The sequence below is a fragment of the Miscanthus floridulus genome, chromosome 3 (genome assembly GCF_019320115.1).
Source record: "Miscanthus floridulus cultivar M001 chromosome 3, ASM1932011v1, whole genome shotgun sequence".
NCBI lineage: Eukaryota > Viridiplantae > Streptophyta > Magnoliopsida > Poales > Poaceae > Miscanthus > Miscanthus floridulus.
The window spans coordinates 45,683,358-45,708,801 of NC_089582.1; the positions used below are offsets into that span (position 1 = coordinate 45,683,358).

At 42.1% G+C, this 25,444-nt stretch overlaps 1 protein-coding gene across 2 annotated transcripts; it reads right to left on the minus strand.

Annotated features, from left to right (window-relative positions):
• Positions 1-23,222: 23,222 nt before the first annotated feature.
• On the minus strand, positions 23,223-25,159 carry LOC136545626 (uncharacterized). 2 transcript variants are annotated; one of them, XM_066537627.1, is made up of 2 exons: positions 25,029-25,159; positions 23,223-24,939 (listed from the first exon to the last, which is right to left on the minus strand). In XM_066537627.1, the coding sequence occupies exon 2, from the start codon at positions 24,895-24,897 to the stop codon at positions 23,497-23,499; it is 1,401 nt and encodes a 466-aa protein (XP_066393724.1). In that variant the 5' UTR covers positions 24,898-24,939; positions 25,029-25,159; the 3' UTR covers positions 23,223-23,496. The 2 variants fall into 2 exon arrangements, with proteins under 2 accessions (XP_066393724.1, XP_066393726.1); XM_066537629.1 differs by having other exon boundaries at positions 23,223-24,934; positions 25,029-25,121.
• Between the last annotated feature and the right edge of the window lie 285 nt (positions 25,160-25,444).

A 25,444-nucleotide genomic window follows, 5' to 3' on the forward strand; every position in this document is an offset into this window, starting at 1 on the left:
GTTGGCAGCATTCCTTGAATGATCAAAGCAACTAGTTGATCATTAGCCAAGTTTAACGAGAAGCATAAATTTCTAGTCACTCGGAACCTCTGAAGAAACTTAGTACCCGATTCATTAATTTTTTACCTTATAGTTGTTAAATCGGTAATCTTCTTTTCTCCAGTCCTAGTATAAAAATATGTATGAAATTTCTTTTCTAGGTCAGCCTAATTGGCAATGGAGTTGACTGGCAGTGATGAAAACCAAGTGAAGGTTGGCCCTGACAGGGACAAGGAGAAGAAATGAACTCGATGGGCCTCTTCAATGGATGCTTCGCCCAATTGTGTAAGATACCAACTGACATGTTCTATTGTCCTTGTGCTGTCTTGGCTAGTGAACTTGGTAAACTCTGGGAGCCTGTAACTTGGTAAACTCAGGATGAATATCGTTATTTAGACAAATATTAGTCAATGGCAGTAGGATGTCAACACTAATTAGTTTATGCTAAGCCAATGACTGCAAGTAACTGAATCCCTTTTTTATATAAAAATTCAGCCCATCATCATTTAACCATTTAATAGAGATAAATCAAATGAACATATTAGATCCCATCTATCGCTATAACCAGCGGGGCATGAGGCAGAATCATGCAGGCCATAGAAACAACAATAAATTCGATGACCCTAATTTATTACTAATACCAGTGGGGCATGAGGCAGAATTATGCAGGCCATAATACAGTAATAAGATCATGGAGCTAACATATCTTTCAACCTACCCTTCAACGGTCTCATGACGTGAACTGCATATGTGAACACTCGATATTGGCTAAAATAGCCGATTTAGGCATAGCGCACAATTAAGGTCATGCCCTATTTGGAACAGATCTACCAAATAACGATCGTCGCTCCACGGTGCTAACAGTGGGGTGTGAGGCAGAATCACACAGGCCATGAAAACAGGTCATGGGACGATTTTCGTTAGCTAATAGATCTATTCAAGACTAGGCATGCCTTAACTGCATGCTATGCATGATCAGGATTGACATAAAACAGCCGATAAAACATAACTCTTCATTTAAGGTGCGGATTAGATCAATTTAAATTCATAAACAATGGGTTAAACAGGATATAAGGCCGATCTAGATCAATCCCAATCGGGCAAAGTGATATTGCTATAATTAAATAAATAATGAAAGCAATAAGCAATATCGGTAACTTAATGAATCTATCCAAAGGACGCCACCCTTAGATGGAGCCGATAACTTAACCTTAATCTAGTTCGAGCAGTGGAGATCGACCGGATCGATGTAGCCGTACTTGAACTAGACAAGAATTGATAACTAGGTTATACCAGAGTCGCAGTGGAGGTGGACTGGATCGATGCAGCCATATAAACGGAAGTATAAGCCATGATGGTACTTACAGACAAGCCAGAGATCGGCCAGACCAATGCAGCCCTGCTCGCTGAAGAACTCACTGAGATCTACTCTACTCCTACTCCTAAGGGGTGGCCAGAGCCAAAAAAAAGTAAGTAACTTGTATTTGATTGATTGTGTGTTTTACAATAGCTAGGGTCCAATATTTATACTCGAAGCCTAAACATGGATCCTATTCGAGTACGACTCATTACAATCTTTGGTATACAAGAGAACATTCCTAATCTTAAGATAACTTGGACCCTAACATTCCCTTTGTGTAGAGTCCAATATGCATCTCTCGACGCCAACCATTGTCCATTATCGTTAGTTGCTGACGTCATTCAAAGAGAGCCGATTCTAGTGTCTCCTCTGAATCACCTAATATCAATCTTCATGCAACTGAGTCCTTGATCGACACAATTTTGGAAGCTTCGAGTTCCCACATTTTTCTCTCTCTAAATTTTGGTGTAAAAAGCTCGCTATCGCCGCCGCGGTCATGCCACCTTGACCACCATGCTTGCCTCGCCGTGGCCAGACCTCCTCGGAGCACCCCTCGCCCTATCATTTCTTGTTTTGGATTCCTTATCATGTCATGATGCTCATCGACCCCTTGGTTTTAAATGTAGATCACCAGATGAACTGGAACGCTGCTTCGCCGCCCAGTCCACACCACCATCGTCGCCCTTCTCATCGGTGGGCACGTCTGCTCATCCTCCGCTTCATCCGTGGGGTCAATCAAGTCATGGTGAGCCCCCTCATTGTGCGCCGAGCCTTAGCTGAGCTAATTAGAGGTTGTAGCAGCCGGACCACCGCCACGCCACTATGCCTTGCGTCGCCATACCACCATGATCATGGCTGAGCTCGAGTCTTACCCAAAATCATTTATTTGATAGCATATACAGGTGCGCTAGGTCTTGGGCAACGTGTAGGAGTAGTTTCCATCACCGAAGCTATCACCGTGGGTTGCGCCTACCACGCTGGAGTTCTACTAGGCCGCCATGGCTACCAGTGTGCTCGCTGTCGTGCTCCAGGTGTTCAGCTGGTACCACTAGGAGGTGAGTGTGAGAGAGAGAGGAGCGCGCAGAAGTAGTCCCCGTTGCTGGTTGGCTTGCCATTGAAGAGCAGCGTGGCTTACCCGTCGGCAAGCCATGGTCAAGGCCGGGTTTGGTCAAGGTTGACCTAGCCCTACATGTCAACGAGAGGGGGTAAGGGAGGAGTGGGTGAGAAAATGTTTTCGTGCTGAAAATGATTTTTGTTTTTAGAAAAATGCTTTAATTGCTGATTCTTGCTAAATCCATAACTAATTATAGGGTGATGCTAAAAATATGAAATTTGTTGTGTAGACCTCTCATGAGATGCTCTACCATAGAAAAATATGAGTTGATCATTTTTAGTAGTTTTGGCATGCTTAAAAATTACCCCTTTTAATTATAAAATGAACCCTGTATGATTTTTATAAATAAAAATATTAATCCTGTGATGCTGAAACTTTTTGTGTAAATGATATGTGTTAATATCTACCTTCAAAAAAAGTTTGGTACTGTTTTGATAGTTCTAAATTGTTCAATTAATTTAAGTGTGTTTAAATACCTTTTCTTAATTAAAAATACTAAAATGAATTAGGAAAAATGTTTAAATAATCTTGGTGTGATTTGGGCATTTATTGAAGGCCTTGGAACACTCAAACCCCTATTGTTCCTTGGCATGTTAGTTTCTTCTTTTATAGTTATATAATCAACTTGTTAATAATTAAAATAATTTACTTAATTGTTTACTTAGTTAAATGCATGTATATAAGTCTTATGGTTGTTATTGTATGTAGTAGTCTAAGGTAGTGGCTAAAGTATGTAGATGTTAGTTTAAACTTTTGGGTAACATATATGTATGATCTTTAATTATTAGTTTAATAAAGAATAAATGTGTTGCTTATGCAAGTTTGTTAATGGATCAGTGTAAGTAAGTCATGATGTGATCTTGCCCTTGTCTTGCTTCACTAGTATAATATGATAGGTGTTGCTTTATTGTTAACTACACAAATGACTTGATAATCAATAATTAGAATACCTTGTGAAGTATGACCCTAGTTGTACCACGAAAGCAAGTTGTATTCAACTTTATTAGATTAATTTAAGTTTTGTTATGCACTTGTGTGTCTTTTCATCATGCATCATGTCATGCATTCCATCATGTTAAAGCAAGCATCATTTATTACGTGTAGTACCTATGAGAGTGAGAAGACTCATGTTGATCAAGTTTTGGAGGAGGTCCATCCACCAGTGGTGTTGGTGCCATGTCTGACTAACTAGATCTTTCTATGGAATCTAACATTCTCTACAATGTAGGCAAGCCCCGGTGCATAAACCCTCTTTTGGTATTTACTAATCTTTATTATACCTTAAGTCTTATGAGATGTGAATTAAGTAATTAGGAGTTGGTCGAATACCGTTGCTGCATGATTACCTTGATAATCAGGTATTCTTAGTTATATCCTGCTAGTATGTGTAGTCATTTCCTCTTGTGCTTAGTAATGCTTAGACTTCGTTTGAAGTCGAATGATGGTTTCATCATTCGCAGGAGATAGGTTTTACCTGGCTCATCTCAGCTCTGCTTTTGGGACATGAGAATACCATGATGAATGATAATATTTAAATTGAGACTAGGCGGGAATTGATGTTAAGGTAAGTGTTCTTAGGCAGATAGGTTCACCTAGTCGTGCTCATCCTGCCTATGTCGATTGAGGACCGTTCGTTATAGGCCTGTGTGTGGTCAAGACCTTGCAGTACTAGCCACATACTCTAGTAAGCCTAATACCTTGGTTATTCCATTATGTGAAAAGACAACTACACACTGGGCGTGGGAGATGGTGAGAGTAGCATGTACCCATCCTTTGAATCCACTAGGAGTGGCGCAGGGAGGTGGAGTACTGTGCTCTTGGGTAGCGCAGACTGGTTCATGTTTTGGAGGATCCGAGTGAACCTTGATATATGTAAGTCCAAAACTGGGACCTACATATGTCATGTGGTAAGGAAGCCCTAGCAAGGCCTGATCGATTCAAATCGTCATTCTCCTCTGTTATGGATACTCGACCCTCTGACCATACATCATAGTTAATTAATGGAACGTGGTTACTTGTGGATAAGAGATGAACATGAGATGAGATGGTTAATGAAGTGATTGAGCTAGATCAGGTGCAAACTGGATACTACTAATGATTTAATACAAAGCTAAAACATTGAAAGTAAGGATCCACTCACAATAAGCTTTTCTACAAAAGTAATTCTTGCTTTGAACTTTCCTTTAAGCCTGCATACCCTTGGAGTCTTTTCTTTTAGTTAGGTAAGACTTGTTGAGTACCCTCAAGTACTTAGGGTTTGTTAACCCTGTTGTAGGATCTGACTTGAGTTGTTGATCGAGGTCATGTCGGTGGGCTCGACATGATCTGGTTGTCTCTCCTACCTTAGATATTTTACCTAAGTTGCGTCTGTAGTTCTACTCAACATTTAAACTCAAGTTAAGTTATGACTTGAACATGTTATGTAAACTATTGTTATAAGTCTTCTGCACTCTGATGTAATACATTTTTGTACCAAATGTCGTAATGTTGTGGTAACTCCATGTTGATCCTATATGAGTTTGGGGTTCCCCAAGGACACCCGACAGACTATCCTAGTTATTTAGCTCTCATGTGTAGCAGTCAAAGGTCTTAAAGACAATGATAGGTACATGTGGACCATATAATTTGGGTGGTTCTGCCACATCCCGTTCTTGATCTTCATAGAGAATGTCGAGGGCATGTAGATACTAGGTTGTAGTCATCAGAGCGTATACCGGTGATTGGGGTTCAACCTTTTTCATTGGCTTGATCTTCTTACGCCAAATAAGAGAAGTCTGATCCATCATAGGAAAAAGTCTTGCATGGGTGTTGTTGATCTTTGCCTTGTAATCCTAACATATATCGATGAGAGCCTGTCGTGCCACAATCTGGCATATGTCACTTAGTACTCTTTCGATTGCTAGGATGCATCTAACCCTACAACCAGTGGTTAATGGATGCTTGGTAATATGTAGGAGCACCACGCACTTGGACATACCATCCTCCTCATACTCACAACCATAGTATAGAGGGTGTTCGGCAACTCCAAGATACTAAAGTGTCTCCCAGAGGAGAGGTGGGAAACCTCCAACGGTCAAGCAGTCCAAACGAATCCATGTGTCCTCCCTGGCTGCAAAAATTTCACCACATGGGTTAGAAACATTTTGCAACACAAAAGAGAAGTGACAATAGGAAAAGCTCATTCACTATATCATAACTAGGTGTGGCGTTATTACTCCTACTATAACTACCATTATTATACACATTCCAATCCTAGGGCTTTGTCCTACGGTCAAGCTTGGCTCCAATACCACTCTATCGGCCCCACATTTTTTAGAGTCCTAGGTGCATCTGTACTTGCGACAGGATCACCCACAAGTACACACAAAATCAATAGGAATGGCACATAGATATAAAATAAAAGGTTCTGAGCTTTATTAATATCTAAAATAGGGTTCTACAATAGTGGCCTAAAGGGCATAGTCATGGGCCTACATAACTAGCAGAATCTACATCGTGGATTGGCATTTATTCATGGTGGTCTCTAGTATGATGGTATTTAAACGACGTAGCGATAACCTATTCCACAGGCAAGCTTTAGCGCGGTCGAAACCCTAGCTTCGATGTCATCTCCTACGATTGGACTCTTTGTATAACTCCTAATCTTTGCGGCATGCTTCCTTGTCATAGTCTTGGTCTTCCTCAGTGCCAAAATCAATGAGTCAACAACGGGTGAGTACTTACATACTCAGCAAGCCCTAACCATAGGGTGGAAATAGAGGTGTGGTGGTGATTATAATTATGGGTTGGGTCCTAGTGGAGCATTACCATTCTGGCTAGTCCCTGGGTTTGTGTCAAGTTATGTTACTAGTTTCATTACACATAAAAGTAAAGCTAATCATAGTATTCCATACTAGCATCTTCCCATACCAAGGACGTGACTATTCAATAGATTTTAGTAACTCTACAAAGGTGTACAAATTTCCCCAGATGATAAGCACAATCCCTTCGATGACTAGTGGATGAAATAGGCCTAACAAGACCCCATACCTGCTTGGGTGCTACCCTAGACTTCCATATAACTCTACCGTGGCTTTTCAGGGGTTGGAAAACACACTAAACTCGGAAGGATACCTTATTGTCCCATCTCATAATCCAAGATGATACCACATCATCCTTTCATGTAAGCTCGGATGATACCACATCATCCCAACATAATAGTGCTGATGATACCAAATCATCAAAATAAATAATAATAAAATGGGCTTGAACATGGCCAAGGTCAAGGGGCTTAACGTGGAGGATCACATAGCAACCACACCAACCGGTCGATGGAAGATCACATAGCAACCATGTCGGCTCCTGATATTCTACTACCAACACCGGCCTCCTAGTAGGAATTATACTTCTATCCAATGGGGTGTGAGATCAAGTCTACCCATATAGACATGTAGTTGTACGCAACATCACACTAGGTGAGAGGGACTATGAACCGGTCCTTATGTGACTGAAGCGAGCATCTCCCCGGGAACCCTATCCAGGCATTCCCGCCAAGATAACTTATCCCGCACAGGCTATCCCCGCTCACCCCTTGCCGGTGTTTAATTTTAGGTTTAAAAAGCTTTAAGTTCCATTAATTATTATTCCTAAGTTCATCTTTATTGTGGAGCTCATAAATTAACAAGATAACCACTTATCTTAATTCAACATTAATCATTTCACGATAACCGAGCTCATAATCTAGGATAATAATTAAGCAAGTTATTCATTTAGAGATAGATTAAGCAAGATGGTAGAGGGAGGGGGAGCTAGGACTTGCCTTCATTGTTGGCTACTTCCAGCACGTACTCGTAGTTGGGATCTTCACTCTCCTGGTAGTCACCGTCATCTGCTAGCCAAATCGGCCAATGGCGCACCAGAGAGGGAGGAAGAGGGAGGCAGCTTCAATGGCGCCGGTGACTCCTGATTTGGGGGAAAATGAAGTAGAGCAAGGAGGATAAGGGGAAAGGGGAATAGGAGGGGGAGATAGGGTGTTCCTGCTTGTGGCACTGCTAGTGGAGGAGAGGGCGAGGCTAGAATGGCAATGGCTGGGCCTATTTATAGGCCGGCCATGTCGGTTCTAGCGGTGAGATATTTCTCGCCTGCCGATCTCACCCAGAGCGAGCACACGTGCCTAATGCCTTTAGGTTGGTTCGCCATAGTGCGGGCTTGCCCATGCGTGTGGCCGAGAGAGCTCGGTCTCATCTTGGGCGGTACGATGGGGTGGGTTCGCTGCCGCGTGTCGAGGGAGGAGCAGTGAGGGAGAGAGAGAAGAAGGAAGAGGCAAAGCGGTGGAGTGGGTCCAGGAAAAGATCTCGCAAGCATCTCAGAGAGCTTTACTTCACCAGGGTGAGGCAGTGGCAGCGGGGCCAGACCACTTGGATGGCAACGCCGTATTTGCGTTGCTGGCCCGAGGTTGAAGATGGGCCTAACAACCAGGTCCCACCTGCTAGTGAGAGTGAGGGATAGGAAAGTGGAGGTGGGTAATGGTTTGGGCTAGGGTGCGTTGATGGGCCAGCCCAGCCTAGGAGGAAGAGGGACAGGAGAAGGGAAACAGGTGTAGGTGGGTTGCTGCTACTGCTATGGGCTCAGGGGAGGGGAAAAGAGCCCATTGCTCATTGTTTCCAATTCTATGTTTGAATGCATTTTGAATTTGAATATGAATGCATGCAAGGTGTACCACCATATGTTCAACAAACAAGCAAACACTCAAGCACACAATTCTACACCTATAGTTTTATTCCTATGTTGACCTATTTATATTGATTCCTAGGTTAATTAATTATATGTGTGGGTTCCCATGCAAAGCTTAAAATATTCAATTTTAGTGGTTTTTAAATTAGGTCAAAATTCATGGTGTTATAGTGACACTTGGCCATGCCCGCCTGCTGTAGAAGATCCACAGTATACTGGCGCTCAGAGAGGAATAGACCCTCCAACGAGCGGATGATGGAGATGCCGAGGAAGTGGTGTAGATCGTTGAGGTCTATCATGGCGAACTCGGAGTGAAGACGCACATGATGCGCTATAGGAGGTCGGTCGAGGATGTTGTTAGGATGATGTCGTTGATGTACAAGAGCAGGTGGGTGGTAGCATCCCCCTCTTTGAGAACAAATAGGGACGTGTCGTAGACGGACGCGATGAAACCAAACAGCCGGAGATAGGTGGCAAAACGCTAGTACTAGGCTTGAGGAGCCTATTTCGGGCCATATAGAGAGCATTGCAGAAGACAAACATCGTCATGGTGAGCAGGGTCGACGAAGCCCAGAGGCTGCTGGCTGTCCACGGTCTCCACCAGATGACCGTGAAGAAAAGCATTCTTCACATCAAGCTGGTGGATCGACCAGGAGCATGAAGAAGCAATGTTGAGGACGACTCGTATCATGGCAGCCATGACGACGGGGCTAAACGTCTCATCATAGTCGATGATGTGGCGCTAAGACAATCCGTGAACCACCCAACACACCTTGTGGAGGGCAAGGGAACCATCCAAGTGCAATTTTTGTTTGAAAATTCACTTGCCCATCACAATGTTGGCACCAGGAGGACAAGGAATGAGGCACCATGTCTCATTATCAACAAGCACCTTGTACTTGTCAGCCATGGCTACCCACCACTAAGGATCGACCAAGGCACTCCATTAATTTGCTGGTACCGACGAGATGATGGAGTGGGTGGCAGAGAAGCCGTAGCGCTAGACTGGATGAAGAGTTTTGGTTTGTGACCAGGTAACCATCCAGGAGGCCGACAGCGTAGGTGCTGGTGCTGGTGCAGGGGCCAGCACGACCTATGCTAGAACAGGCTGCTCGGGCAGTGGTGGTGTAGGCTGCTCGGTTGCTGGCACCGTCGTAGAGTCCTAGGCATGCCGACTATACGTCAAGTGGAAGTCCTAGGCTGATGGAGCTAGGGCAGCCACTAGTGGAGGTGGTGCAGCCACCGGTGGAGCAGGAGCAGCATCCACCATTGGCCCGCAGAGAAGAATTGTGGGTTCATCCGATAGATCCCTAAGGACCACCTGAGTAGGTTACGGTTGCTCAATGTCGGCATGTGATGGAGCTGCCACACGGAGATGCGTCGGCACAGTACCTACAAGCAAGAAATCTAGGTCGCTAGGAGAGGACCTAGAAGTGTGAATCCCAAAGGGAAAGCAAGTGTCGTCAAAAACAACGTGGCACGAGATGATGATGCCATCTCTGAGATCCAACACAATCTCTTTCTTGTTGCTTTCAAAACTCATGAACATATGTTCAATGTCTAGAAAAGGCAACCATGGGTACCCCTTGTGCGAGGAGGGATAGCCGAGAAAGACACAAGCTATCGAACGAGGAGCGAGCTTGCGGTAGTCAAGTTGGGGTAGCAGAGACACCCAAAGACACGAAGATGGGAGTAATCGGGTGTCTTGTTGTAGAGTAGAGCATATGGGATGGCATTGCGAATGGCGGAGCACGGATGCTGATTCAACATGTATGTTGTTGTGGTGAGCGCCTCAGCCCAGCATGTATGTTGTTTAGAGTGTGAAGAATGCATTCAGCCTTACCATCTTATGGATAAGTATAGGGACAAGAGAGGCATAAATGAATACCATGGGAGGCAAATGAAGTCTGGAGGGTATTGTTTACGAATTCGGTGCCATTATCGGCCTAAATGACTTTGATGGTGAGGCTGAATTCTGTGGAGACATAGTTGCAAAAGTTACTGATGTGGGCTGCTACCTCAGATTTGCGAACGAGGGGAAAATTCCAACAAAAGTGTGTAAAATCATCGAGCAAAATGAGGTAATATTGATAACCCAAGATAGTGGCAATAGGGGATGTCCACACGTCACAATGAACAAGTTCAAAAGGTATAGAGCTAAATGAACTAGAGTTTGAAAAGGGAAGCCGCGCATGTTTGCCAAGCTAACACGAATGACATGATGGCTTTTTATGCAAAATGTTGCCAAGTAAGCTCCACTTATAAAGCCTTGCATGATCATTGGAGTCACATTATTTTTGGTTTATGACAGGTAAATCTAGCTGAGTACTTAGGGTTTATCCTACCATGTTTCAGGTGAAGTTCTCGGCCTGTTGAAGAGAGTGGTTAACCGCCGGTGAGCTCGGCGTCTCTATATTTATTTCTCATCTACATGCTTTTGTCAAAGAATGTCATTTATGCTAGCAATGTATTTGGAACTTATACTAGTGTAATCATTCGAAAGTTATGTTATTTTTAGCAACCAGTTTTGAAACCCAAACTTATACCATTATTTGTGAACTCAATTGTAATATTATTCTGCTGCAACTACGTGTATGTGATGTGTATTTGCTTAATCATGCGATCTTAGTTGTGATGATGATTTACCGAGGTCCTTCGTGACACTCAGCGGACTACCAGGTTTAAATAAGTGAAAGTATGTGCGTATTAATGTGTTAAATGGGGACAACCGTACTTGATCTTATATAAATTGAGCGGTTCTGTTGCAGCTGGTATCGGAGCAAGATTAAGCATAATACTGTCATGTACATAGTTTTAAAAACAATGTTTTGGTTTTAAAAAAAAACCTATTTTGACAAACTTTAGCTACAAGAAAATTTGTCGAAACTTATTTGCAAAACTATGCTAGCGACAACCTCCAGTTAAGCCCAATTAAGGACCTTTAGGTGGCAATAAGTAAACTAACACTAACTATGGAGGTTTACTTTCTTGCAATTTTTATTTTCATCGTCCATACGGCATGCTATTATATGGATGCCATTCACTTAAGTGGTAATGTATGCATCAAATGCCTCTATGCCTAGGTAAGATGGTGAGTGGCATGACCACAAGATGTGAGTGTGCGGTCAAAGGGGAGAGGTAGTTTTGGTACTGAAGTATATATATTTTATATATATAGAAGTATTTAATTGTGGGTTAGTTTTGGTACGATTGTACATGCATATTTATATGTATGTATGGATGTATTTACATATGGCTAGCTTTTGTATGGAAGTATATATATGTTGGGTATATATATATAGAAGTATTTAGCTTGCAAGTTATAGACTAGATTTTCATTCTTGCATATGTATATGTGGGGTTGGACCAAAATGAAATCCTTTTGCAGGTACGCTAACCACGAATGCATAGATTGAATGTAGCTAACGACTAGCTATATATCGACCGAGTATGTGTTATGCCACCGACATAGAACGTGATTGCCACCTTAGGCTGGCAATTTTGTGAGGACGAATAGGACGGTCATGCATCATGATTGTGCTTGTGCATAAATATGCTCCCCTAACCTTTGTTCTAATAATAAGCAACTTGTGATCAATGTGATGTTACTATCTTCCCTATATGAAGCTAGGCAAAATGCCTTGTTCCATGCTGCTTGAATAGTTGTGCTTGAAGATAGTGTGTGATTAGCTTTGCCTTGTATGTTTGCTTCTAAAGGAAATAGATGACAAGTTAGTAGTTAGCAAAAACTTCACCCTTTTGAAAACTAAAACTGGTAGTGATACCTAGTTAGAAGCCTGCACATGCTTTTCTTTTAAATATAATGTCAGGTTCTTCCTTTCAAGTTATCTTCACATTAGTTCTTTAGACGTGTGGTTGCTTGCTTTCTAGGTATTACCATAATGTATGTGTGAATGTGTTGTGATCTAGGTGGTAAAATAGTTGTCACCCTTTTATCCCCGGAACAACACTCAAGTTATATTAAATCTCATGGTTGTCTCCAAGTAGATTCCCTTGCTTAGGAGCTTGAACCTATGTGTGTGATTGTTAGCCCTTGAATGTTCGTGTATCCATGCTTTTGCTTGACTCATGCACCCAAGCTTAGTTCCCTTAAACTCTTGCATATGTCGTGGATGTTTCACTCCTAGGTGTGAAGACCCTACCCAAAAATCCTTGTCAAACCTCTCTGCTTCTTATCATAAAGATGGTCTGGTGCAACACTAATCTCTATCTGCCCTGGCTTTGGAACCTTTTCCTGGCAGATCATGTCGTTGCTTTATCAACTGAATCCCTAGTCAGTGTATCGGCTCTATCCCTTGAATCTCGCTTGTTTTATCTCCAAATATCTTAAGTCTCTAAATGTTTACCAGTCTTGATCTCATATTGCTGCCCAACAAGACCGCATCTCATATTACTCTTTTATCTAGTAATCTCCTTGGTAAAAACAAGGCATGCGTGGAAAATTTACGCTAGAATCTCACGCTCAGTTGTCTTCGTTAGTTAAATTATGTTTTTCATGTGCCATGTCTTTACCTTGGACCACCCCTTGTTGACTCCTAACCTTGTGGCTACCTTTGCTTGCTATCCCTCCTTTGCATAGTGCTAGTTCATACAACCTAATCTCTACCACTTAGAATTTCACTTTGGTTGTGCGCTCGGTAATGGTGTTATGATTAGCAACTAATAGTGCCATGTCGAAACCAGGAGCCTCCTGTGGGACACGACACAAGGTTGTGCTGCTCGACACGCGCTGGTATCGAGGTTTCTAGTCATGATCCATTATGAAACCACATCGATGTGTTATTTTTTATGGGATTTTTCATTGGTTATCTCTCTATATCCAATTGGAAGATCCATATCTCAGACCAGATGCAGTTGGACTTCCTTCTGAAGTCATCTAGAGGATAACCTTTGTAGAACAGATCACCGACATAAGCAATAGTAGACTACAAGAGGTGGTGGACAAGTGACTCTACTTGACTGTCCCTATAATGACATCGATCATCTAGTGAGCAACTTGTGTCATCCCTGTTGGATCAAAAAGGTACACAATACTTAAAGTTGGACAAGTTATCAGTCGGATGATAAATGGACCAGGATATTATGTCCTGTAATAAGTCACCTGGTACTTATGATCTTTCTGTCCAAGTCTTGACCTTTATGTGCAAGATGATCAATCGACCTTCTTCGGTGTGACCCTTTTCTATAGACTTTGCTATTGACTGTCTTTTTGTGCATCCACTATGATTGTTGCCATCAAAAAGGAAGTTTTGAAGCTTTTGAAGTGTTGAGAGACAACTAATCAGTTACCAGTAGGAAAGTTAATCTCTAGCTAGGTAACGACTCTTTGGTAGCCATGAAGGCTATGTCTCACAAAACAATGTTAAGCAAAGAAATAGTAAAGCCGGTCAACAAGGCAAGTACTACTTTCTTCTCCAGACCCTGTGTTGTCAAGTCAATGCCATCTTAGGCAATCACATGGGTAGTGCAAGATGTTGTATCAGCTAAGTAAAGAGCTAGAGAAAGCGCGTCCCTAGTTTCGGTCAGCATCGTTATGTATATGATGCTATCAAAGGATTTGTTCAGGACTCTATTGGATGAAGCATAGAAGGGTAGTTAGAAACGGTCCCTTATCTTTGCCGGACTGCCCCTCCACATGGAGTATGCATTATGCCCTACAAAACAGCTCACAAGTCTAGTGCTTGTGCATCGTCGGAGTTGGTGTCTAAATCAATAGTTGAGGTTGTTTCCTAAGAAGCATGTAAGGAAAAACCCTAGCCTCTCTCCTGAGTGAGAATGCTACTACTGCTGTATGAAGAGTTAGAGAGTGCAGACCACACTCCACAACATGTGAAGCAAAGAAAAAGAAGAGCGGGAAATCTGTCTAGATTTCATGGCACTAAACCGGTTATCCTTAAGCCGGTGATTAGAGGCACAAACAAAGTTGGATTGTTACAAAACTTGACGAGCTCATTCCTTGCTTAGGATACTTCGATGCCTTAAGTTGGTTTGAGTATTGGTTGAGTAAAGCATCAAATTTGAGAGATGTTTTGTCAGTTTGGGTCACTAAAATTTCAGAACCAAGCAGTTTTGGTAGACAATTTGTTTGGATAGTCAAACTGTGTCCATTTGAGCTGAATTTTGGTCAGTAGTTAGAGGACTCTTGGATCTAAATGCCTACCAAAAGTTGTGCACAACAGAGTAGTGGTTTGTGAGATATGACCTAAAAACCAAGGTGCACAGAATCTATGATTTCTCTTTTGACTGCTATCATCCCACATATTAGAAGGTTGTGTTCGTAAATGATGTCAAGATTTGCAACATGGTCAATGTTTTGCCATTAGATAATCCTTTAGATGCCCTTAAGGAGACTCCTTGCACCCCTTTGTGCCTCACTTTTATCCTCTCATCTCAACAATGTTGAGCAGTCAAGGTGTTCTACAAGTCAAAATTATGCCATTACGAGTCGAAAACAATTTGAAAAGTGTCAAACAACAGATTTTATATTATGATTTGGAGTTGTTGATTGACATGAGAAAGGAATCTTCAATGTCAAAAGTAGATCAACAAGTAAGCTTTGTTGGATTGTAATTGTACCGCAAAGGAAAGTTGTCTCAAGCTACTTCGATAGAGGACTGCTTTTTTAATTTTGTGAATGAATCTTTGACCACTGCGGTCCTCCGAGCATCACTATTCTCATGTTCAGTAGCAATCTTTGACATCGGTTCATCCTTTGGTACTAGCTATGTGTTTTTACTCAAGAGGTTGCATCAGATTCAACCTAGATAACTATTGCCGCTTGGATACGAGGATCCCCTTAAATAATGATCGTCGAAAACGTTGAGCCGATAGAGTTAGCGATCACATTCACCGCTCACTCAATAGACTCAAATAATACAGTGTTGTCATTAGAGAAAGAGAACTACACACATGGAACTTTATGTAGCATTTCCTCAGTTGGCATCTAAGTGGTTGGACAATCACCAGCAGCGCAAACACCTTCACTAGTAGGCCAGTTTCCTGATAAGAAGGGTTTTGTGGAACATGATTGTTCATATACATGCTATATCCACTAGAGAAATAGATATTTATGGGTAGTTAGTTTATGCCCGTTGCACTCTCCGTATACCGAGAATGAAGTACTATGTTGTCTTGGATTCCTCCCAAAGTAACAATGCTTCATGGAAATCAATGAACGAAATCCTTCAGACAAAATTTACTACAAAGAGCAAGTATCAGAAAGTTGTCTTCATCAAATTCGCCTCTCTGATGCTCAAAGCTAAGCAGCCTAATGGTATCGCTGATGTGGGAAAATGGATGACATGCTTCTCTTCCCTTAAAAGTCTTTCGCACCGAATCTCTAGGTGAGATTCTCATAAGGGGGGAGGGTTGTAACACCCTAGGTGTTAGCCACATGCTAAGCAGTGGGTTTCAGCTTAAACATGACATGTTAAGTGGTAATCAGGAGCTTTAGTTCCTTATCTCAGAAGTGGATGATGGTGTTGAGGTCAATTTATAGGCATGAGCCCAACTTGAACTTTTGGTAATAAACACATCACTCTTGTGTTTAATGGTAAACCCTTTTCAAATGTATACCTGAGTAATGTTGAAGGTGCTTCTTTCATCTGCCTCATATCTATTTCCATCTAGATTGACTATTGGAAAAGTTTTATGAAGTTTGGAGCCAAGAAGTCACATGAAATAATAAGTTATAACCTTTCTGAAATTGCTTCATCAGGGAATAGAAACTTGTGATGTCGACCAAACCATGTAACCATGCTCAAATAGCTCTAAATAAACTCATGAACCAAAGTTATGAAAGGTTCATGTTGAGCAAATGTCAAGAAAATGCCTCAATCGATCGAAAACCCTAATTCCAAAGTTTATTATGATACCGATTTGACCAAGGTTAAATAATAGTTTGGAAACCAGTTATGAAGTTTGACCCTTAATAAAATTTGTAGTTTAGTTTGTTTTCTACCAACTTTATTTTTGGACCAAGCCCTAATTCAACCTTTAAGTGTCTCAAATAGTGGCCTCAAGTTTGGATACAGTGCTGTTTTGGTCCCTCCAGGATTTTTTGTAAGTCCCTGATCAACATCAGCTAGTTGACATGTTTATGAATTTTTATCTTCTAGATTTGTGTGACAACTCAATTGGATTCCTTAATATGAGTTGAAGTACACTTTGGGATGGAAACAATAGGGCAAGTCTCATGACTTTGGAAGCATGTTTGGACATTCAAAAAATGATTTCAAAAACAGAAAATGCTAATTGTTTCCTAGAAGTTATTTGAATTTCGGGTTCAGTTTCGAGTACCCCACTTTGGAGCCTTAAATCATTCAAACTAATTGAAACTAGTCCATCATCCTTTAAGCAAAGTTGTAGAGCAAGATGTGTACAACAAACTTTGTTCAAAGACCCAATCCTAAATCACCCTCAACGTTTGTCAAACAGAGGCTCGAAGATTGAATCTACGGCGGTTTTCATATTTAAAAATATTCTAAGTCTGGGATTAGTAACCACTTAATTGATATGCCACATTCTCATGTTTTTGTTAAGCAACTCAAATTGAGTCAAATATAAAAGTTGGACTATATGTGTTAGGGAAGAGCATGCAAAAATATGGCACCAGTTTGACTTCATTTTGACCATCAATTTGGATTTTTGCTCATCGCTGTCAATGCACTGACATTTTCATGTTGGGCGCTAATTACCCGCTAATTTTTTGCTCTAATGGGTGAGCACCCTAAATATGAGTTGGAGAGCATCAGGAAAGGAACAATTTTTCTTTAAGGCCCAAGGCCCAGATCGGACGGTCAGTAGCCCAAAATCGTGCCCCAATCCGGTCACTTTATCGCCCGCCACCTGTTCATTGAAATGGGCGCATGGCCACCATGTAGGGCAGCAGCGCGCCACCTCATTGCCGCGTGGTCACGCCCCTGCTCCTCTATGAGCAGATGCCCGAGCCCTCCCTCGAACTCCCTCACTCACCCCAGTGCTCTCGCTCACTCGCTCCTCCTCCCTCGCCCTCTACGCCGCACGCGCTGCCATGGCTAGCCAAGTGCGAGTTCGTGGTGCCGCTGCTGCGCTCTCTCTCCGTCCCAACCAAGCGCGCCATCGCCATCTCCAGCTCAGGCCGCCCCTCCTGCGCCCCTTTCTTGGGCCTCGTGGTCGCTGGAGCGCCCCGCCGTCAAAGGTGCTGTAGGCATGACCACCTGTGCCTGAGACCGAGGCACCTCGAGCTATCTCAGGCCAAGCCATGGGCTCTGGTGGGTGCAACTGGAGATGGGGGTGCTCCCCTGCATCTTCCCCGCCGCCAGCGAGCCCTCCCCGACGACCTCCTCTATTCAATTCGCGTGGAGGACCTCGCGCAAGAATTTGAAGAAAGGAAAGGGCATATCTGCAAAGTCTATGACTCATGTGAATAGTGACTAGAAGGACCGTTTTGCTAGAATCTATTTTCGTGAAAGTTTGGGGTCCTTGGTGCAAATTTATTTTTCTTTTATGGCTAAAATTTTGGAAAATCATAATAAAACATAGAAAAATTGTAAAATAGCAAATGAAGACTTTTTGGAATCCTTGAGAGTATATCTATGCAGTAGAGTCATGTTATGACATGTGTTAGTAGAAGGTTTTTGCTATTTTTATTTATCTATGTTAATTAGGGTTTTCTAGGAATAAATTCATATCTAAAGTTGTGGTGCTCCAATTGCTATGAATTTTTTGTAGTAGGCTATTGATGCTATGTGTTTGTTGTGGTAAAAATTTCATGCTCATTGGATGTAGCATGAGTGAGCTATTGATTTAACTTGTTTGGTGCTTGATAAATGGTTTATAAATAATTTATATATGCAAAATTGTGAAATGTGGTTCCTTTGCCTTTGCATGGTGATATTGTGGCCTGAGAAACCCTAGCATGGCTCTGTGTTTATGGAAAATATTGATCTTTAGATTTATCTTGCTCTCACATGTTTTCTTGCATTAGCAAATTGTCTTTTTTGTAATAATTAATATATAAAACCTGAGCATGTAAGATTTGTACAGTAATTATGTTTTGTCATCATCTATCTCTCATAAAAATTTGAGATCCAAATGAGATGTTTGAAACATCACCTATAATTAATATATAGGTTTTTATATATAGAAAAGCTAACGAAAGTTTGTTAGTAGATGCTTGTGTTATGCCATGTCATACTTCTAATAATTGGTGCTAGGTAATGTGATTGCTTGGTTATAGTTAGGAGTTGCATGGAGCTACATATATAGCAACAAAATGTTAGTTGTTAATAACAGAAATGGTAAATGCGTATAGTTGTATCTCTGTTGTTATGGCTGCATGTACAGTTTCTATGGTGATGATATTTTCGGGATGCAAATGATGTTTTATGTAAATCTGGTGCATACAAAAGTTGTAGATAATCTACTTATTTTTCTTGTACTAAAATTTCATGATTTGAGGCCTGATGGTTTAGGAGTTATAGATTTTAGAAGTTTGTTGTTAGGTTTTGCATGTCCCCTGAATAGATCTGAATGATTGTGTTGTTTGACTTATTTAAACATGGAATCACATCTGGGTGATAATGGAATAGTTGTAGTGCTTTTGTTAAGCTTTCTAAAATGTCTAAGAGAACTACTATTGCTGGTCTAGAACTCCAGTTATAGCTGTTCAAAATAGAATGATAGATTATGTTCCAAGTCTAGACAGAGATGTCTTCTTTGTGTTGTTTGGCTTTGTTGACTGTGACATCATCTTAAGATGATAATAATAAAGTTATATATAACTTAATAAGCTTTCATAAAGTTAAGAGTTATATTTGTTGAATGTTTAGAACTCCAATTGTGCTTTCCTGAGGTCCATGTCAGCTTTTTGTCCTAATTTGTGTAAGTCTACTTGTTAGTATTTTTCAACCTTGATAACCTTTGAATCAGCTCTAGGTGTAATTAACAAAGTTGTAGACAATTTTGTAATATTTCTAGAAAGTCTAGGATCGCCTTTGTTTGAAGCCTATAAGTCTAGTTATGGTTGAAACAAGTGATTGTTGTGCTATTGTCCTAATTCTGTGCATCTGCCTAAGTTGGTTGCTATAACTTGCTATTGTTTTACTTAAACATGTTTGGTTAAACAACTCTAGGTGCTTATGCCTTCTCGTGTAATCTTGTGCTTGTCTTGCTTACTTCCTTGTGATGCATTATCTATTGCACTTCCATGCATTCATACATCTGCATTGTGCATCTCATCTAGGTACGCTAGATGAACCACGTGAAGGACGTGATGTTGGAGCCGAACCCAAAGACGATGTATGGTGAACCTATCCCGAAGATGGAAGGACTAAGCAAGTGCTAGGACCGAAGATGTCACCAAGATGATGCAAGCTAACTGAACTGACTTTGTGTCGGATCCTAGGCAAGACCCAAAGCATTCTAAGCCTCCTATGTTTTATAAAATATCACTTGAGTCATTTATGTTTGATGCATTAGGTTATAAGAGTTGATTTGGAAATACTTGATGCAAAGAACTAGCTTGTCCAGATATATACACCCTAAACCCTGTGTAGGTACAGAATCAAATATATGCTTAGCCATGCTTAGACCGGTAGAAGTCGGGTGATTTCCTGTCACCTGCGAGATATAGGTGGATACCGGAGCACGGTTGGCTATATTTGCTATCGTGGAAAATAATCATGGGATGTTATCTAAGTGGAGACCGGGTGGGATCTTATATGCACATGGTGTGGGTTGGCTATGTTGATCCCATCTGTGTTGATTAAGGACCGTACCGTTGTTGGCACTTCTGTCGAGATTGAATGCATGCCTCTCACTTAGCTGGCTGGATAACTCGTTCCGACTGCAAAGTTGAGTAGCTCAACTCAGGCCGGGCCTCATTCTACTAGAGTGTGCACTCTGGATGGTAGTAAGGATGTGTGGGGAGCAAGATGTGAGGCCAAGGGTAGGCTGGGCCTGAATGTCCTAGCAACTGGTTGTCCCTAGTTGTGCGGCGCTGATCGAACCCGTGAAATGTGGACCTGAGTTGTAGCAAAGGTGACCCAACGCGACCCCGATGGGGGAAGTATGGGTTTGTGCTAGGAATAACTACCCAGCTGGTTGCAACCGATTTGAATCATTGTCTCTCTCGGATAGTGAGAAACTCGACTAGTCCTAGCATCGACATGGGAATGTTACACTAGCTATGGTTATTATTGTTATCCTACATAATCATACATCACATGTTTGGCACAGGTTAGATGCTAATCTAGAGATGAATAGCTACAATTAACTTGGAATCGAATTATAAAATATATAGCTCAACTAGTGGCTTTTTATGCAAAATGTTGCCATGTCAGCTCCACTTATAAAGCCTTGCATGATCCTTGGAGTCACATTATTTTTGATTTATGACAGGTAAGTCTAGCTGAGTACATTCGAGTACTCAGGTTTTATCCCACCATGTTGCAGGTGAAGTTCTCGGCCTGTTGAAGAGAGTGGTTAACTGTCGGTGGGCTCGGCGTCTCTATATTTATTTCTCATTTATATGCTTTTGTCAGAGGATGTCATTTATGCTAGCAATGTATTTGGAACTTAAACTAGTGTAATCATTTGAAAGTTATGTTGTTTTTACCAATCGGTTTTGAAACCCAAACTTGTACCATTATTCGTGAACTCAGTTGTAATACTATTCCACTGCAACTCTGTGTACGTGATGTGTATTTGCTTAATCATGCGATCTTGGTTGTGATGTTGATTTATTGAGGTCCTTCGTGACACTCGGCGGACTACCAGGTTTATATAAGTGAAAGTATGTGTGCGTTAATGTGTTAAACGGTGACAGCCGTACTTGATCTTGTATAAATTGGGCGGTTCTGTCATAGTGTGAGCCTGAGGCGGATTTGCCACCGGCCGGCGAGAAGGACAGGGCACGTGGGTGCTGAGTCGCTGCTCCATGGGGACGATGGTAGCACACGGGCTCGAGGTTGCCATGACGCCTGTAGCGGACGTGCCTAGGAGTGGTGATGGCGTGACGCGGAGCTGATGCTCCATGGGGAGGATGGCGGCACGACGTGGACCTTGGGTGCAGGGCGGGGCGACACAGAGCCGGGGCAGGCCGCTGCTATGCCAGGCATGGCGGAACCGCTGCTCCGCGGGGAGGATGGCGGCAAGCGGGCTAGATCTCACCATGACGGAGCAGTGGCGGGTCGGAGGAGAGCAAGAAAGAGAGATGGAGGTGAGGGAGTCCAGATAAAAAAGAGATAAGGAAAGGAAGATAGGCCGACGTCGGAAAAAGAGTAAGAAAGGGAAAAAGAAAGGAAAAAGGGCACTATGGTCATTTTATCCTCTTTGTCTACCAGGAGAAGTTGTTTTGCCAAATTCTTTATCAAAGCAGCTCAAACTTTAACCGTAGAGCTGCTTAAAGCCGACAAAAGTTGATTCACTAGTTTAGCTGATCTGTACCAAACATGCCTAGATTCTTTGCGCCACGTGTACGCATGCCCAGCCAGAAGGAGAATTTATTTTTGCTCTGGCTAAAGAATTTATTTTGGCTCCACAGATATATAGAAGCTGTGGGTTGAAGGTGGAGTTTTCATCAATAGTTTCTAGGTGGCATGGCATGAATGGAAATTGCTATGGCAGTCTCAACTCCCAATCAGATGCTTAGAAAATGGTTTTTATAGTATTAATTAAGATGCCTAGTAGGCAGAACTTTTTTTTTGTGAATCAGACTTTCATTCATTCATCAAGGAGCAGCAGGGTTACAATCTTCAGCCAGCAGGTGATCAATGCAAGTTGGGCCGGGGCTACATGCCACTCGGCCAACCTGATGTCACTTGTGACCTGCTTTGGTAACATATAGGCAACACGATTACAAGACCGAATGGCGTAGAGCAAGTTAAAATCAGAAAAACTTAAGCTAAGTTCCCTAATCTCACTGAAAATTGGCGCCAGATATGATCTGGAAGTCCCCCCTCAACTACATGTTGGCTAGCTCCTGACAATCAGTTTCAAGTTGCAAACTTGATACTACTCGATCCCGGGCGGCTTCCAATCCGTCTCTGCATGCGAGGGCCTCCATCATCAGTGCATCCAAGCCATGAGGGTACCATCGAGATATGCCTAGTAGGCAGAACTGTGATATAGCATTAGAGTTACTCCTAAGAGAAAAGGATATTTTCTCATGCAAGTAATGAACTGCTCCTAAGCCCAATGAACGGGAATAAAAGGGGGCTGCATAGGAATTTATTTTGAAGAAACCATCTATTTAGAATATAGTTTATATATGTAGCATCTATATGATGTCAAGTGTGAAAACTACAAAGTATTCCCTTGGTTTCAAATTATAAGTCGCTTTGACTTTTTTTTTTGTTATTATGTCTAGTTACATAGCAAAATCTATGTACCAAAAAACTCAATGTCCATATACATAGCAAAAATTATGTATTAAAAAATTCAAAGCGACTTAATTTGGAACACAGTTTTTAGGATAGGATTTCCATCAGTGGAAAGCAAATGTACGAATGCAAAAATGAAAATTGAGGAAGAGAGTATTGATGTGCTGAGATATATCCTTTGACAAAAGTATGGGTTCAATTCTGCTGTCTTACCAGAATTTGAGGGAGTTCCCTATCATCTCGGATGGTGGGATACTGGGATCCATTATATTTTAGAAGTAACCCCGTGGTGGATATGAAATTTACAAACAATAGGATATGAGGTTCTTGACGTCATCAATCACTATCTATATGAACTCCGTTCAGGCTACAACATGTCATGGATAGAAATTAAAAGAGGTGAAAACGTGTCACGAGGTTCACCCTAAGCTTCCATACAAAATGCATCAAGTTTAAATGTTCATCACCAAATACATTTAAATAGTTTAAGTAACTACTACCCACAGGGACGTGGACAGCCAACTGAAAGTTGTTCACCAAAGTTCACAATATATCCGCACACAGATAAATAGCATATATGGTAGTATATTTTATTGTGCACAGTCAAGTCACGCAAAGCCGTTAAATAAAGGCCATGCAAACAAGGAACAAAATTTGCACAATCGCAAGAAAATATATACATGCATGCAGCTTGTTTTTGTAGAGGGAAAAATAAACTCGTACGGTTGGACACCATATTACATGACCAAAAGCTAGGTACAGTGTCACCGCCACATAGAAAAGAACACGCTACATATCAAGCACTTTTGTACAAGTCAGTCGCAATTCATGATCATGACCTTATCAAAGTGGCAAATGCTACAGCTCTTGGTTGAGACGAACAAGCATTAGTTCCTCCTTGATGACCCTTGCTTGAACGGCCTTCTCTTCACAACTCCCAGGATATTTGACTTGCCATTGTATTTGGGCGCACTTGCTGTTCCAGGGCTTGATTTTTGGACGATGAAGTATGCAACACCATGTCCTGCATACAAACGCATTCTATAATCCGATAAATCAGGCTGACAAATGTAGCAGTCAATCGCCTTTAATTGCACCATCTCATCCATCTGTTGCAGGCTATCACTTATCGGCTCTGCTTTCCCTTCAATGACCTCAACTCCATTCTTCCCTTGCATGCATTCATTGCAGAAGTGAGGCGCGAAGCCCACTCCCAGCTTGAGAGGTGGCCAATCACCCACCGCATTTCTTCCAGCTCCTTCTGCTGATGTGCTATGCAAGTTGGTGCACTCAGAGGCCAAAACATAGCATTCAACATGTACTAGTATAACCTCCTCTGGAAATCTGCATGACAGTTCTGATGGTGTGTTGTATCCAGCGCAACCGTTTGGTTTGCAACATAATGCATCCTGCCGCCAAAACTTGGTGTCCCTGTGGCACAAATCTTGCATGCTGAAACAAGGAGCAAAAGTGGTTGAATGAGAAATATCTTGCAGAGGAAGTCGAGTGAGTTCTCCCACTATAGCTTCAGCCATATGCTTCATCGAAGATGTGAATGACTGCAAGCATGTTATCGCAGTCCCGACAATGTCCGTGCTCTCTGACAATCGTAGCATCAGTGCGAGAGCAAAACTTCTCGTCGGCATCTTGCAATCTTCGTAGAGAAATTCAAGCGCTGCCTCCACACCACGCCCTTCCACACACATGGGCCATATGTGAAGACGACGGAGTATGCTTTCCTGCACCTTGTTATACTGCAGAGTTTTGCCCTGAAGAAGTTTCCTGACAAGAGAGTTGGAGAACATGCACCGCTGAGGTGAGCATCCAGACTCCACATCTTTGAGAAAACGGTTGGCGCATTCTGCCAACCACTTAAATCTTCGAACATCCGAGCAGTCAGTGCTGTCTTTGCAAAACCCAGCAAAATAGGAGGATATGGATGATTGAGTCACCTGTGCAATCCATTTAGTGAAGGAGGAGTTTGTTGCCGGTTGCTCCATCTCTAAAATGTCTGTTGTTTGCTGCTTGTTGCACCTGTGTAGCAGATATTCGCAGTCCTGAAAGGCTCTTTCCAGCAGCTTCCTTCGCCGTAGCAGGGACACATCTGTGATAGGCATTCTTGCAGATCTTTCGAGTGCCAGCTCCAGTTCGGTGTGCGCCATCTCAAGTCTCTCAACATAATGTCTTCTGGATGCCATCTCCTTGTTGTCATCAAGCTTGCTGAAGAGGAAGGAGGTGACTCTGTTCACGGTCTCTTGAACAAAAGCTGAAGCCACCATATTCGCCATGAGGATCACTTATGCTGACTCACTCTCAGGAGTTCAGCTATTCTATACAGGAAGTAGACACAGTTGCACTTATAAGCAGAAGCAGTTAATGGTGGAACTGAAACATGTGGGTATCGGAGAAAATCTCATACCTTACTGGAGTATTCGTATCTGTCGTGAGCATCCTACTTGGGAACTGCTCAAGAGATGGTGATCAAGGGGGAATTCATTTGTTCACACCTTGCTTCTTCTATCAATACAGCTGTGCCACTGTGGTATATAGACTGTAATGATAAGGAAACAGGAGTACTAGTCAAGTTATTGCTAGGGGTTTGACAAAGTGTGTGGAGGGAGGAATTCCTCCCTGCAATGAGCAATCTCTGACAGCCAGGCACCTTGACCCTTGTTTTGGCCAAGCATGCTGGCCCACAGGATCACCGGCTGTATACACCAAAATTTGGTAATCTTATCCTGAAGAGAAAAAGATCGGCTGATGACGTCAAAAGCAAGAAAGTCTCCTAATTAAGGGATATTTACGAGCCAGACAGAAAATATTATTTAATATATT